Raw genomic sequence first — 16,800 nt, forward strand, 5'->3', positions numbered from 1 at the left:
ACTTTGTGCTGGTCTCATAAAATCCCAATAAAATACATTTACGTTTTCGGTTATAGCATAACAAAATGTGGAAAATTTCAAGGGGTATGAATACTTTTTCAAGGCACTGTACTTGTTTCCCTTTTTATATATTTACAACGCAATGGTCTTGAAAGGAGTAGAGGTTGTTTTCTTTATTTTTTTTCACTTTGCAAAGTCAAATATATTAAATTAGGTGGACCTTTTGTTCACTTTGAATACCTAATAATGTGCAAAGGAAATTAAACAAAAATCTGCATTTTAACTAACATTCAATCGGTTGATTAAAATAAAAACAACATCATCTTATTTATTAAGTTCAGTAAACTTTCACCTTGCTAAGTGAGAAGTCCCTATTCCTTTCATGAATCCACTCCATTACAGAGTAGAAGGAACAGAGGCACTTAGAGTTTGATGTTTCTAATGTAATGTGTTAAAGCGACTCTGTCACTGGTATAAAAAAATAAAATTCTAAAAAAGCTACCAACCTAAGCCTGCTGTTGGCTTACATCACAGACCTGCTTTAGGCTTCGTAAGGATCCCCACAATAATGTCAGGATCCACCCAGGTGCCTAACCGGCAGCTGGCTCATTCTCTCATGTGGCTGAAAGCCTGCGCTAACTGCTCCTGCCCTCTCTCTCCCCAGCTAGCCCTCCTGTAAGTGCTGGAGAGGCAGAGCAGAGAGTGGCAACTAGCACACTAACTAGTCACCGCTCTCTGCTCAGAGTGGACAGAGAACTGAGTGTTCAACAGTCATATGATCACTCAGTTCTTGGGCTTAGATTGTCATGACTCTGCAGTAATACTTTCATGCTCTGTCTGTATCTTACCTGGTCTGTGTATCAGCCTTAAGGCCTGCACTCTCACACCTGCATGGTTAAGTAATATTCCCTCAGTGTGGCTTCACCCTAGCCTCAACAGGAACCACTATTTAACACCGTGTTCTCCAAGCCTGCCTTGCCGAGCAATATTGTGTGTTTGGTTTGCTGTTTCCTCCTTGCCGTGTGCTCTAAGTATGCCTCTCTTACCAATCTTGGCTTGTTCTTGACTATCCCTGCCTGCTTGTGACCCTGACCTTTTGGCGTGTTCTCTGTCTATCCTTGTCTACTAGTTTCCCCGACCTTTGGCTTATCTCCTGACTAAGGATGAGCTCAGGCGTGTTTGCATGCTCCACATGCAGAGTCCGCCAGGAACTAATCACAGGCAGTGAGACATTGCCCCGATGCACGGCTGCAGAGATCGGGCAATGCCTCACTGCCTGTGATTAGCGCAGCGCTATGCCGACTTCCTGGTGGGCTCTGCACGTGGACCATGCAAACACGCCTGAGCTCATCCCTACTCCTGACTATTCTTTGTTGTCCTGGGCTGCTGCTTCCTCTCTATCCTCATGTAGCCTATCTTGAGTGTGAGCTGGGAGACCCTGGGGGCCGCGATCTGGAGCCAGTTGCAGCACAGTCCATCCTCACCACTAGAGGCTCTGGTGAACACCTGCTGGCTCTTATCGTATACACGATCCGAATATCGTACGAAAACGAAGGATCGTACGATTTTCGGATCATGTGTACACTCATTTCGACAGCCGATCATGACCATTCATCCGATCTTATTCGATCGGGCATTCACGAAAATTTTAATTGTGAAGTGGAAGGAAAATGATAAATGGGTTTTCAATATTTTTTACAAATAAATATGTGAAAAGTGTGGTGTACATTTGTATTCAGCCCGCCGGAGTCAATACTTTGTAGAACCACCTTTCGCTGCAATTACAGCTGCAAGTCTTTTTAAAGGATGTTTCCGTGGGACACCACTTTAACCACTTCCGGACCACGCGTGCTGATATAAGTCCTAACTTTGAAGAGGAATATCGTTGTTATGGCAGCAGCTAGCTGCGGTGCCCTCCGCCGCTTACTGGAGCTGTTGGTAGCGACGGAGGCAATCGGATCCTTCGTGGTGTTAGGTATGGAGATGGGTGGGGACCATCTTTCCCTCACTTGTCTCCATACGTATACAGCCATCTTTCCCTCACTCCTCTCCATACGTCTCCATACGTATACGGCCATCTTTCCCTTACTCGTCTCCATACGTATACGGCCATCTTCCCCTCACTCGTCTCCATACGTATACGGCCATCTTCCCCTCACTCGTCTCCATACGTATACGGCCATCTTTCCCTCACTCGTCTCCATACGTATACAGCCATCTTTCCCTCACTCGTCTCCATACGTATACAGCCATCCTTCCCTCACTCGTCTCCATACGTATACGCCCATCCTTCCCTCACTCGTCTCCATACGTATACGCCCATCTTTCCCTCACTCGTCTCCATACGTATACGGCCATCTTTCCCTCACTCGTCTCCATACGTATACGCCCATCTTTCCCTCACTCGTCTCCATTCGTATACGCCCATCTTTCCCTCACTCGTCTCCATACGTATACGCCCATCTTTCCCTCACTCGTCTCCATACGTATACAGCCATCTTTCCCTCACTCGTCTCCATACGTATACAGCCATCTTTCCCTCACTCGTCTCCATACGTATACAGCCATCTTTCCCTCACTCGTCTCCATACGTATACAGCCATCTTTCCCTCACTCGTCTCCATACGTATACAGCCATCTTTCCCTCACTCGTCTCCATACGTATACAGCCATCTTTCCCTCACTCGTCTCCATACGTATACTGCCATCTTTCCCTCACTCGTCTCCATACGTATACAGCCATCTTTCCCTCACTCGTCTCCATACGTATACAGCCATCTTTCCCTCACTCGTCTCCATACGTATACGCCCATCTTTCCCTCACTCGTCTCCATACGTATACGCCCATCTTTCCCTCGCTCGTCTCCATACGTCTCCACACGTATACGGCCATCTTTCCCTCACTCGTCTCCATACGTATACTGCCATCTTTCCCTCACTCGTCTCCATACGTATACAGCCATCTTTCCCTCACTCGTCTCCATACGTATACGCCCATCTTTCCCTCACTCGTCTCCATACGTATACGCCCATCTTTCCCTCGCTCGTCTCCATATGTCTCCACACGTATACGGCCATCTTTCCCTCAATCGTCTCCATACGTATACGCCCATCTTTCCCTCACTCGTCTCCATACGTCTGCCCATAGCTCTTAAAGGGCCATTTTTCCCCCTTTTTTTTAATTGATAAAATTTTTTACATTTTTTTATTGTATTTTAGTGTAAATATGATATCTGAGGTCTTTTTGACCCCAGATCTCATATTTAAGAGGTGCTGTCATGCTTTTTTTTGCTATTACAAGGGATGTTTACATTCCTTGTAATAGGAATAAAAGTGACACAATTGTTTTTTTTTTTTTATTTAAAGCGGGAGTCCACCGGGACTCCGCGTTTTTTTTTTTTTTTTAAAAGCCAGCAGCTACAAATACTGCAGCTGCTGACTTTTAAAATAGTGACACTTACCTGTCCAGCGCGCCCGCGATGTCGGCACCCGAAGCCCATCTCTAGGTCGCCTGTCGGGTCCTGCCGCCGCCATCTTGGGTATGGGAATCAGGAAATGGAGCCTTTCGGCTTCATTTCCCGGTTCCCTACTGCGCATGCGCGAATCGCGCTGCGCAATAAGGACGCTCCCCGCTGCCTCTGGGATCTGTGTGTTTCCCAGCAGGCAGCGGGGCACTTGCGGAAAGGGGCGTAAGTTACGCCCCTTTCCGCAGAGAGCTATCCTGGAAGTGGGTGCAGTTACCTGGATTATCCAGGTAACTGCACCCCCCTCCCCCCCGAAAGGTGCCGATTGTGGCACCGGAGGGGGGGAGGGTTCCGATGAGCGGAAGGTCCACTTTAGGGTGGACCTCCACTTTAAAAGAACAGTGTAAAAATAATAGGTCAAATAAATAAGAAAAAAAAAATGAAATGCGTCCAGTCCCGCCGAGCTCACATGCAGAAGCGAACACGTACGTGAGTAGTGCCCGCATATGAAAACCGTGTTCAAACCACACATGTGAGGTATTGCCGCGATCGGTAGAACGAGATCAATAATTCCAGCCCTAGACCTCCACTGTAACTCAAAACATACAACCTGTATAATTTTTCGAACGTTGCCTATTGGGGATTTTTAAGGGAAAAAGTTTGTCGCCATTCCATGAGTGGTTGGCAAAATTTTGAAGTGTGACATGTTAGATATCAGTTTACTTGGCATAACATTATAAATACTATAGTATTTAATTATATTATAATATATGTATTTAATTAGTATTATAAATATATAAAGTATTCACGACCGTCATTTTATTCTCTAGGGCAGTGATGGCGAACCTTGGCACCCCAGATGTTTTGGAACTACATTTCCCATGATGCTCATGCACTCTGAAGTGTAGTTGAGCATCATGGGAAATGTAGTTCCAAAACATCTGGGGTGCCAAGGTTCGCCATCACTGCCCTAGGGTGTTAGAAAAAATCTGTATAATTTTTGGGGGTTCTAAATAATTTTCTATCCAAAAATTTTTTTTAAAGAACAAATCTCAAAAAGACCAGGATATAAACAAAAAAGTCAGTGCTACTATCCATAGATGCGGTTATGACTAAGGCCTTATAGGCTGAAACGCGTCAACCTTTCTTATTTGCGTTTGGCCACTGTGGCTTGTTAATAAATACTGAATTTTGTAAGAGCAATCACCGGAGTGCGGATCATCTTTTCCTCAAATCTCAAAACAAGGCTTGGTCCGTAAGTGGTTTTAAAAAAAAAAAGGCCTTCACCTTTCTCAATTAGCTTTTTTTTTTTTTTTACATTTAGACAGTCACTTTAAAAAAAGTTTTTGTTCTTTGGTTTTGGGAGAAAAAGACACAACAATTACGGATTGCATTGATTTTAGGATCTGAACCCGCCATCTATGCATGATGACAGTTCTTCCAACCTGGCCTCTGCATTGCCTGCTGTACACCCATCGCTGCTCCCTTTTCTTTCTTCTTGAAAAAGCCCAAAAGTTCTCTAAACTTATTTTTGCAAAGCAATTGTTGTCATGGTAACAGTTACCATTGCATCCCACTCTTTGGCATCCGGACAGCTGCAATATGGAAAATGCTTTTTGTTATTAAATGCATGGTAATGGAAATGCCGTACGCCTGCCCTTCTGACCATCTTAGAATTGCAGTGTTTTGTAATAGCGCATAAGGACATTGCCTTTGAAACGCAATATTTTTTTCCCCCCCTAAATAAGAGAGCGGAGGCTATTACAGCTAATCAGGGTCATTATACTCTTCACTGTCTACAGCTACATTTTCTGTCCCCAAAGGCAGATTGAGAGCTGCTACCAAGGAGATAGACTCAGAACAAAAACGTAAGGTCTTCACGAATTTCATCTAAAATTTGGTGAAATCATATCTCCGAGGAAAAGAACCACACATTTGCCTTCAAATAAGCTTCCTTTTATATATAGTCTGTTTTTTTAAGAGTGGCTCCACCAACAGCTCCCGTCATTGTACATTTCCATCTGAATATTATAGTATTACCAGCAGTACATTCCGATCACACTGATTATATGTAAAGAGCATTAGCAGACTTTTCTCAGGGAGAGGGGCAGAGTTTGCATTTAGCATTTTGGAGCTTTTAATTGTGAGCTTTGCTAAATGATTCAGCATGGCAGTAAGCTGCTCAATCTTTGCCATAGGCATGCCTCTGATGCTGTTTAAATTATAACTAAAGGCAAAACTATTTTTTTTTTTTTAATTGGATAGAGTGGTGAGTGGTCTCTATTGCGGTCTGTGTCCTCATTATGGAGATTTGGTCTCTCTAAAGCCCCATACACACTATCAGATTTTCTGCTGTTTTTTGTCTTCAGATTTACCAAAACCATATAGTGAAGGGTCTGCCTGATTGCATACAAATTGAAACTCTTAAGGTTTGACCTCATATTATATGGTTTTGGTAAATCGGAAGGAAAAAATCAGCAGAAAATCTGATAGTGTGTATGGGGCTTTATTGTCACCGGAAATGAAAGTGAGGGTGAATCCACAATTATGAGTTATGGCTAACAGACCAGGAATAGAGGACAGATCTTCCAATAGGGAGTCATGTTCCAGTGACAACTGTCTGTCACTTTGGAGGGACAACCATCTTTCACTTTGGAGGGACTCATGTTCCTGTGACAACTGTCTCTCACTTTGGAGGGACCCATTTTCCTGTGACAACTGTCTCTCAGGTTGGAGTGACAACTGTCTCTCAGGTTGGAGTGACAACTGTCTCTCAGGTTGGAGTGACAACTGTCTCTCAGGTTGGAGTGACAACTGTCTCTCAGGTTGGAGTGACAACTGTCTCTCACTTTGGAGGGACTCATGTTCCTGTAACAACTGTTTCTCACTTTGGAGGGACTCATGTTCCTGTGACAATTGGCTCTCACTTTGGAGGATGAAAGTGAGGGTGAATCCACCATTATGAGTTATGGCTACCAGACCATGAATAGAGGACAGATCTTCTGATAGGGAGTCATGTTCCTGTGACAACTGTATCTCACTTTGGAGGGGCCCATTTTCCTGTGACAACTGTCTCTCACTTTGGAGGGGCCCATGTTCCTGTGACAACTGTCTCTCACTTTGGAGGGACTCATGTTCCTGTGACAACTCTCACTTTGGAGGGACTCATGTTCCTGTGACAACTCTCACTTTGGAGGGACTCATGTTCCTATGACAACTGTCTCTCACTTTGGAGGGACTCATGTTCCTATGACAACTGTCTCTCACTTTGGAGGGACTCATGTTCCTATGACAACTGTCTCTCACTTTGGAGGGACTCATGTTCCTATGACAACTGTCTCTCACTTTGGAGGGACTCATGTTCCTGTGACAACTGTCTCTCACTTTGGAGGGACTTGTGTTCCTATGACAAAATGAGTGATCCATGCAAAACATTTGTGTTGCAGAGACACTTGGTCACTTTGTCAGGAAATCTGTCCTATGGGGACACACAGCAAAAAAAAAAAAGTGTAGAAGTGAATTAAAACCATTGTCAAGTTTCTATGGCTGTGTGTGGCAACTTCCGGCCCCAGCGGCCTGTCTGTAAGATGGGATCTTTCTAATAAACAATAAAAGCCTGACGTTAGTTCTAACCCTTCCCCACTCTCTACTACCACTCCTTTTTTTTTTTTTTTATGGTATGAATTATTAAAGACAACTGTGGAGATGTAGTTGAGCAAAATCTTTGCAGCTAAGCCTAAGCTTGGCCTGGAATTTGATTCAACATTTGAGATTCTTCCTGTATTTGGTTTCTCTCATCAATTTTTCTTTAAGGATATTGTCTGTAATTCCCGATGTATAGCTTGGCGCCCCCTCTATTACCGATCAATGTTAATAAAAGCACAAATTCTCAACAGAAGGATGTAGTAGTTATCTTGGAACATGAAGTTAGTGTAAAATGATTTACTATAAAGTAAAATCTGTTTTCTTTTCACAGCAAATAAACTGACAGCTGGAAGTAAAAGGCGCTGCCAATGCTGCTATGGTTTCCAGCGCCCAGGGAGCTCAGCTATGTAGATACCGATTGTATCTTCTGAAGTCCAAAGTGGTCCTGCCACCTTCCACATCGCCTCCATTGACCTCACTGACTGAGGGGTTCATTTACTAAAACTGGAGAGTGAAAAATCTGGTGCAGCTCAGCAAAGAAACCAATCGGCTTCCAGGTTTTTCTTTGGTCAAGGCTTAATTGAAGAAGCTGAAGTTAGAGGCTGATTGGCTACCATGCACCACTCCACCAGGTTTTGCACTCTCCAGTTTTAGTAAATCAACCCCTAATAATGCTTGAGGGGTGCAAGTGTTACCTCTGGGCGATGGCAATTTTTTTTATTGCTTTCAGTTTGCTTGATTTAAAGTGAAACAGCACTTTCATTGTATTATTATTTACTAAATCCCCCCCACCACCACCACCAACCCCTACCAGTTTCTTGTACCTGTCCATGACCCAGCAAGATCTTGGCTGTGAGGTGTGATTGGCATTGCAAAGCTGCTTGTCAACATCTTCTGAGAAGTGCATGTGCTTGGTGATGGGGTTAGCACGCTGTGGCTTTATAAATGATAAATATAGACAGTGTGTGGGTAAAAAAAAGTTTCAGCACTATGGAGAGCTCCAGATAGCTAGATTGCCAGGCAGGTTATAACCTATTTGACAGTTTACTGTAAATGTGACATTTGAATTCCCAATTACAGATTATTAGCAACTTCTAATTAACCGCTGGTATGAAAAAGAACAAAAGACTATCCAAATGCCCATTTTAACTGAAGCCACAGGCACATGATGATCCTTTATGAAAATGAGGAGGTAGTTATGGCGCTCTCCTATGCTAGTAGAATAAATCGCTTGCTATTCGTTAATGAAAATCGCATGACATAGAAATCGCATAAGGGTTGAATTACCACTTCAATTTTTAGTGTTGCTGAATCGCAGTGTAAATAACATATATTGGTGCAAAAAAATTTTTTTATATACCAAATACAAAACTTATATAGCAGTGAAAAAAACATACAAAAAAATGAAAAAACATTGGACAACTACTGTGCAAAAAAGGGCTAAGGTGCTACTGTGTGAATTGGTGCATCCAGTACCTAATTAGCTTATGTTTACTGTGCATAAACAAGACTCTTTGGTTTTTTGATGCACTTTAAAAAAAAAAAAACAATTGGAAAAATTGAAAAAATTACTATAAAAAAAAATATATATATATATATATATATATATTTTTTTAAAAAGAAAAGTTTTGTTTGGAAAAACAATCCTCAAGGAGAGTACAGTCCCTCTGAAAAAAGTTTTATTATTCCAAGAATTTTTCATAAACCGTCAAAGTGCCTCGTGCTCAGTGCCTTGGTGAATATTGAAAAACAACCGGTGCGTTATCCGTGCATGAAGCAAATTGCCACACTCACCAGCTCCCCTGCCCCTGCAGGGGTTAACTCGCCTCCACAGTGTGAGCCCCTGTGTCGCTATGTAAAGCTGGTCCGGTATGATGTTCAATTGTTCCTCATTTGCTCATATAAAAAGAGATACAGAGACTTCCATAGTGCTAAACTGTATTATAAATCAATGCCTTTATTGTAAACAAACAAGTGGCTACTCACATATATGTAGATTAAAACGTTTGTATATTCACAAGGAGTAAAATCACCGCCGCCGCCTTATCAGAGAGAGTGCATGTACGCTAGGCCACGCCCTACGTGTTTCGTCATTGGACGTCGTCTGGAGCGAGTCTTGTTTATGCACAGTAAACGTAAGCTAATTAAGTACTGGAGGCACCAATTCACACAGTAGCACCTTAGCACTTTTTTGCACAGTAGTTGTCCAATGTTTTTTCATTTTTTTGTATGTTTTTTTCACTGCTATATAAGTTTTGTATTTGGTATATAAAAAAAAAAATTTTGCACCAATATATGTTATTTACACTGCGATTCAGCAACACTAAAAATTGAAGTGGTAATTCAACCCTTATGCGATTTCTATGGCATGCGATTTTCATTTACGAATAGCAAGCGATTTATTCTACTAGCATAGGAGAGCGCCGTAACTACCTCCTCATTTTCATATAGCTTTTCCCTACCCATTCATTTGGGAGTTTTTCGGTAGTGGCCTTCTAAGCATTTTATTTTATTTTATTTTTTGGCTTCTTGTCATTTTTGGCTTCTTGTGATTTCCAACTATTGTCTCCATAGCGCAAACCCTACCCTTATTTTTCTCACATGATGATCCTTCTCTTTTGTTCTGTTTATTTCCTGGGGTCCTTCTTCAGGTGTCCACATCACTGTCAGCTTGATGTGGACGCCTCCTATTGGTGGAGGCAAACTTCCAGGAGCTGGGTTGTCTCTCATAGGCTTCAGGGGCAGAGGAACTCAAGAGTCCTTCTTCAGGTGTCCACACCACTGATTGTTTGATGTAGACACCTCCTATCTCACTTCCAGTGGCTGGGTTCTCTCTCTCATAGGCTTAAGGGGCAGAGCAACTCAAGCGTCCTTCTTCAGGTGTCCACATCACTGTCTGTTCGATGAGAACACCTCCTATTGGTGGAGGCAAACTTCCAGTGGCTGGCTTCTCTGTCATAGGCTCCAGAGGCAGAGGAACTCATGATGGGGGTGAGAAGAGCAGTGCCCAGGAAACCAACAAGTAGAGCAAAGCGCTTGGTCCCCAGGGTAGCATATTAGCTTTGCTCATAGGGGAAACTGATTTTGATTCATTACACTGCAGGATAGCTTAAGAAGAGGTGTTTGGAATCAGAATTGAGTAAGGTAGTTGATGCATAATTTCATTTTTTCATGGAGCTGGGCTTTACCAACTGTCCACATTTTTCACAATCACCCACCGACACATTTGCCAGAAGCCCTTATAAATAGAACACTTAGTGGTGGAATTACACAACTCTACACACGGGATTTGTTTGAGAAGTTTTCATATACCACAATGAGTATGCCATTTAAAGTAAAACTTTAGTCAGAAAAATGGGTCCTGCTAGATCACTTCATGCTGGCCCCTTTTTGCAGATATATGTAAACCTTTAGAAATAAGTACCTATGCTGTTTAAAATCCAGTAATACACTGTCTCATCCTGCTCTGCACATATTCAGTTAATCTGTATTTTTAAGCACTGGCAAATTTATAAAGGCCGATCTGGTGATAGCCTAAAGATTTACTGCTGCTCAGGGGCTCTGGGCTTCAGAAAAATGGCAGCCTCCATCAAGAAGTAACAGGAGCAATGCCGGAGGCAATTTACAGCATACACTGATTTGGTAGCATAATTATTAATGTGGAATGCATGTTCCTTGCTAAAGAACATTATTTTTTATGGGTAAAGTTCTACTTTAAGAAGTAACTTTAAATCGTTGAAAAATATGATTACCACTTATAGACTCCGACCACTATGTAGATCTGCAGATATTTACAAGTTGACTCCAGTGCAGGATCACTTCTCTTCTTTCTCAGTCCATTATAACTGGGCACTTCTAAACCAACACCAAAAACACATTTTCCCCTTTGTAGAGTTGTGTCCGACTAAAGGTGAACGCCCAGTATTTAGCACCTCATCCCAAATATTCAAAGAAGGGGGAGAAGTTGGGAGGGGATTATCGCGGTGCTTGCAAATAATAATGGAAACCAAATATGTATAAAAAGTTAAAGTTTAATAGAAACAAAATGTAAAAAACAAACAAAGCCGATTGTTGAGTAATATTTAACATTTCATTGTGATGGTGGTCATGTGGTGAAAGTTCATGTTGAACAGGGATCTCATGTTCGTATATTAACCCGACATGTTTCGTCTAATGGCTTCATCAGGGTATATATACGAATTAACCAGTGATTACGTGAGACTGTACAAAAAATATAGAAAATATAACATAAACAAAATATATCAAATATAAACATACATAAGTGCATATAACAAATAAAATTACATAATTTGCCAATGCACCCCAAAAAAGGGAGCTTACCGCCTCAAAATTCCCAGAGAGAGCCACCGCCAGGAAAGGGACCACCAAAAGTGGGAAGACACTACACGGCCACAGAGGACACACAATGACCAGGCTAAAAAGCGGAACAGGAATCGGGAGGGGGAAAAAAGGGGATGTAAAGCCCACACGTTTGCAATATTAGTCATTAAAAAAAAATTGCACCAAAATCACAAGAAGGTGCATAACGATTGAATCTATGATGGAGATTTTTCTAACAAAATACTTACTTAAAAGAGAATGAACTCAGAGACATTTTCCCATTCTTTTTAAAGCAAGAGTTCTATCCATTACAGAGGTAGTTGGGCATAGACACATCCTTTTCGATGGCTTTTATGTACCAGCTGTTTCTACGTACAAAGAAAGCATGATATAAATGGATGTATAGATTGTAGATAAGCCAGTCTGCCTAGAGTGGGAATAATCTGGGCTTTACATACCTTACCCTGAAACTGTTTTAATCTCAGCATGTGCACAGCAAGAGTGCTTATTACATTGTCTAAGCCCTTGTACATACGGTTGGACATTCCGATGGAAAATGTCCAATCGGACCGTGTTGTCGGATAATCCGACCGTGTGTGGGCTTCATCTGACTTTTTTCTGTCGGAATGTCCGACCAACAAAATTTGAGAGCTGGATATAAAAATTTTCCAACAACATCATCCGATCGGACTTTGTCCGATCGTTTGTAGAGAATTCCGATCGGACAAAGTGCCACGCATGTTCAGATCAAATTCCTAGACCAAAGCTATTGGCTACTAGCCTGAACGTAGTCCCGTCGTAACTAAATTACGTCATCACGTTACGAACGATCGGATTTTCCGACAACTTTGTCCGGCCGTGTGTATGCAACACCAGTTTCGGACAAAATCAGTCAGACAAAATCCAACGGATTTTGTTGTCGGAATGTCCGACCGTGTGTACAAGGGCTTACACACACATGCCAGGTTTTAAAAGAAGCAAGCACATTAAGGTTCCATGCACACTGGGTTTAAAGCAGAGGTCCGCCCACCGTTGCAAAAATTGAGCCATCAGATGCACATACTGCAGCTGCTGACTTTTAATAATTGGACACTTACCTGTCCTTGAGTCCAGCGATGTCGCACCACAGCTGATGTTTCCATGCATGCCGCCTCCATTGTGAGTAAGGGAACTGGGCAGTGAAGCCTTTTGGCCTCACGCCAGGAACCATACTGTGGCCCGGCGGCTGGGGAAGGAGGAAGAGGGAGCCTGGGTGGTGACGTCAACACTCGTGGCTGAGGCTCCCGGAAGTGGGAACGGGATACCTGTGAAAGATGGGTATCCTGCCTCCTCTCCCCCCAGAAAGGTGCCAAATGTGGTGGAGTACAACGAGCGGAAGTTCCACTTTTGGGTGGAACTCCACTTTAAAAAAACATCTGTTCTCTTGGGAGTAAAAAATGCTCATATAGAGAATTTTTTGTGCAAAGTGTAGACGAGTTTAGAAGAGTTTTACGTTCTTATTGCCAGTGAGCTCCATTCAGAAAGGCGAACCAGAAGGGTTTTTTGTTCTTGCTTCTAAACATTGAGCTCAAAATATGCCTGTAAAAGTCCTAATGTCCATGGACACAAAGGATAACATTGAGTTGCTTCTACAGGCAGAACACAAAAACTCCTGTAGAAGCAACGTTTTTTCAAACCAAGTGTGCATGGAGCCTCAAAGGTGAAGGCCACCTCAAATCTAACGTTCATCCAAAGGTTAGGATAATAACTCGCAATGTATAGTCACTAAAAGTGGTCTATAGATTCCTTCTGGTTGAGTGTTGTGTTGCTTTCTCTACAGGCATACATTGGGAATGGTACGGCACAATGCACTCCGGGCTTCTCAGAACAAGGCTACACCGCTCACGTATCGCCAAACATCAAAGAGGGACAGAGACTGCTAAAAGGTAAGTGCACTTTTCCTCCAGACTCGCCGATTTCCGATTTCAGGACAATTTATGAAATGAATTTGTAGCATGGATGATTCATAGCGCGTGTCGTCTTTTCTTTGCCAGAATGTGCTTCTTAGGGGAGCAGTTTGAAGATTGCTCTATACAAATCTTCCACAATGCATCTCCCGTCATTCCAGCATCTTGTGTCTCCGCTGGTATTTAATATCTTTCCACCAGACGGTTTAATGTAGGAGGGGTGGGGGAGCTGCGGCAGTATACACCGCTGACTGATTCCCTTCGTGTCGTGAAATGGATCTTATAGAGAAATCTTTACTGTATGAATTTTTAGGAGTATTGATCTTTATTTCTCAGATAACGCCTAATATGTATTGCTGAAGATTATTTTTGGAAACGGTCTGATGACATTTTTGTTTTCTTTGACTTCCAATGTATGCTGCGAACTTGTAGGAACTCCCACAACTCTTTTACGCCGAGGCTTTAGCACGTTTCGGTTTCTTTGTAGCAGAGGCCGCGGGAACAGACACAGGGGTCCACGTTGTGCTTTATTTCCTGTCGTTTCCATTCAGTGTTGTTTGCTATGTGCTCATTGCCAGCATACTGACTGTTCTGTGAAGTCTGCAGTTCAGAAATAAATAGAGCAGACAAGCCGGTAGCTCAATGCGTTGGTATTGTGGTCAGCCCAGATGGACCTGTTTTTGACCTTGTGTCAGATCGTTCGGTCACCCCCACAGCGCTAACCATGTAATCATTGGCTAATCGGCAATACAAAGCCATTGAGCCTCTCTGTTGTCTTCTCTATTGATGGCTATTCTGCTGAAGCCTTTTTCTGGAGATGTGGCAGCAGAAGGTGTGAGACTCCAGGACCGAGCGCTAGACGGGTACATTTCCATTGGTTCTTCCTCCGAAATGTGTATTTTGTACTGTTTTGTGAACTGCATCATGTAATATGGAAAAAGAACATAAACACCAACTGCTTTGAAATAGCTGTGCATTTACCCTTGGTGCATTGCCATTTGGAACCCAACAAATGTGTCCGCCGCATTACTTATATCAGTTGGTTTTTACCAGTTGTCATGTGTGTGGTCACCATGCATTGAGATCATAGTGTTTCTGGTGGCCTAATTCTTAACATTGGAACCTGTGGATACATAACCTTTGGCTCCAAAGGTACCTTTCTGGTTACATAGTTAGTAAGGTTGAATAAAGACACCAGTCCATCCTGAGTGAGTGTGGGTGCGTGTCTACAATTGTCTTTATCACTGTACATTGTGTCTCATTAAGATGCTCATCTATTATATTATTTAAGGTACCCATATAGCGCTGTCAATTTACGCATGCACATCGGTCCCTACCCTCAAGGAGCCCACGATTCAAGGTCCCCAACTCACATTCATATACACAATCCAAGGTCCCCAATTTTGGACAGAAGCCAAGTAACCTACAGCACAGCGTGTCTTTGGAGTGTGGGAGGAAACCCACACAGGCACATGGAGAACATGCAAACTCCAGGCAGGTAGTGTCGTGGTTGGGATTCGACCCAGTGACGCTTTTTACTGCTAGGCGAGAGTGCTACGCACTACACCACTGTGCCGGCCCACTAGACCACTGTGCCGGCCCACTACACCACTGTGCCGCCCACTACACCACTGTGCCGGCCCACTACACCACTGTGCCGGCCCACTACACCACTGGGCCGGCCCACTACACCACTGGGCCGGCCCACTACACCACTGTGCCGGCCCACTACACCACTGTGCCGGCCCACTACACCACTGTGCCGGCCCACTACACCACTGTGCCGGCCCACTACACCACTGTGCCGGCCCACTACACCACTGTGCCGGCCCACTAGACCACTGTGCCGGCCCACTAGACCACTGTGCCGCCCCACTAGACCACTGTGCCGCCCCACTAGACCACTGTGCCGCCCCACTAGACCACTGTGCCGCCCCACTAGACCACTGTGCCGCGGTTCAATACGGTTTTATTTCAGAAGTAGTGTTAAACATACAACAATGTCAAAGGCACCTAGATTGCTTACGCAGGGGCTAGAACTGGCGCATCAAAAACAACAAAAGGAAATGCTGGTCCAGGTTACTTGCCTTCTCCCCAGGATCCTGTGATGTCCCCCTGCCATATCCCCCACCGAACTTCTCTGGGTGGATCGTACTGTGTAATAAAAACACCAGTAGCTTTGCAGTGAGTTTTTCAATGTTTTTCAACGTTTTTGCAATAGCGTTTTTTTAGCGTTTATTAGTGGGTTTTTTTTTTTTTTTTTTTTTTTTTTTTTTTTATTTTTTTTTTTTTAAATCAAATTATTTATTTCTTTTTTTCAATGGATCAAAAACGTCAAACGCTGGTGAGCCATGTTTTTTGAGCGTCTATTGGCGTTTATCAGTGTTTTTTGATGTTGGAGTGATTTTTACAGCTGAAAAACTCCTCTCAGAACCCACTAGTTTTGGGGGTTTTTTTTTAAAGCCAAAAAAACACCCCATCCAAAAACTGCTGATCAGAGCCTATGTGTGCATGGACACATAGGATAACATAATGGGGAGTTTATTGACTGTAGAAAAAAAAAAAAACGTTCGAAGCCAAAAACAGCAGCTGTAAAAACGTCCAAAAATGTCCAGTGTGCCTGAGGCCTAATAATTTATTCTGGCCGTTAAAATGAATTAAAATGTTAAAGGCGTTTAGATGCATTTAGAAGCATCAACCTGGATGCAATGGCTGTGGGTGTTTTTCTGCCTGTTAACTCCTCTAAAAGCCTTTGTGTGTATGGGCACCAAGGCCAACCTGGAGGGCCGATTAGAGACAGGAAAAAAAGATGTGAGATGGACCTAAGAGCAGCCGAAAAAATGTCCAGTGTGCATGAGGCCTTATTATATAAACATATATATAAGATGAGGTCATGATAGGGAAAACAAGAGTGTGCCCATCGGGGTGGATTTCATTTAAATCGCTAGTAAAAAGGCTCGAATTTAAATTATAATTTTTAAAGAGCACCTGTCATCTCTGTCCTGCAGAGGCTCCTCCTTGGACCCGCTGTTGACACACCGACAGTCCCATTCACTTTAATGGGACGGCTGGTGATGCGGCGGTGACACAACAAGGTGAGGGGCGTGGCGGCAGCAGGTGAGTGGATGCCCGCTAACGGGCACTGCCATGATGGATCCGAAATGACAGGTTCTCTTTTTATATGTAAGGATTTATTCTTGTTGGTAGTTAGAATCTTTAATATTTGTAAACAAAATGAAAGTTTCCTATTCAGAATAATATGCTGTTGTCAGGTTAGTAAAACAGCGATATCAAAACCGATTCAATCATACAGTTTGTAGTGTACATAGATTTGAAAAACAATGGGATAAAGGAATATTCCTGAACTTTGTTTTATCTCATGGTTTTGGGGTTTTTTTTAAAGC

General features: G+C 43.0%; 1 protein-coding gene across 1 annotated transcript in view; it reads left to right on the forward strand.

The window, feature by feature from the left end:
* Positions 1-16,800, forward strand: part of CDH4 (cadherin 4) — a 1,072,466-nt gene that overhangs the window by 19,015 nt on the left and 1,036,651 nt on the right. Inside the window, exon 2 of the mRNA XM_077460271.1 lies at positions 13,270-13,375. Coding sequence (XP_077316397.1) covers positions 13,270-13,375 — 106 coding nt within the window. The remainder of the gene's footprint in view (positions 1-13,269; positions 13,376-16,800) is intronic.

Source organism: Lithobates pipiens, unplaced genomic scaffold (genome assembly GCF_037356315.1).
Source record: "Lithobates pipiens isolate NorthernLeopardFrog02 unplaced genomic scaffold, aLitPip1_a1.2 Scaffold_28, whole genome shotgun sequence".
Taxonomy (NCBI): domain Eukaryota; kingdom Metazoa; phylum Chordata; class Amphibia; order Anura; family Ranidae; genus Lithobates; species Lithobates pipiens.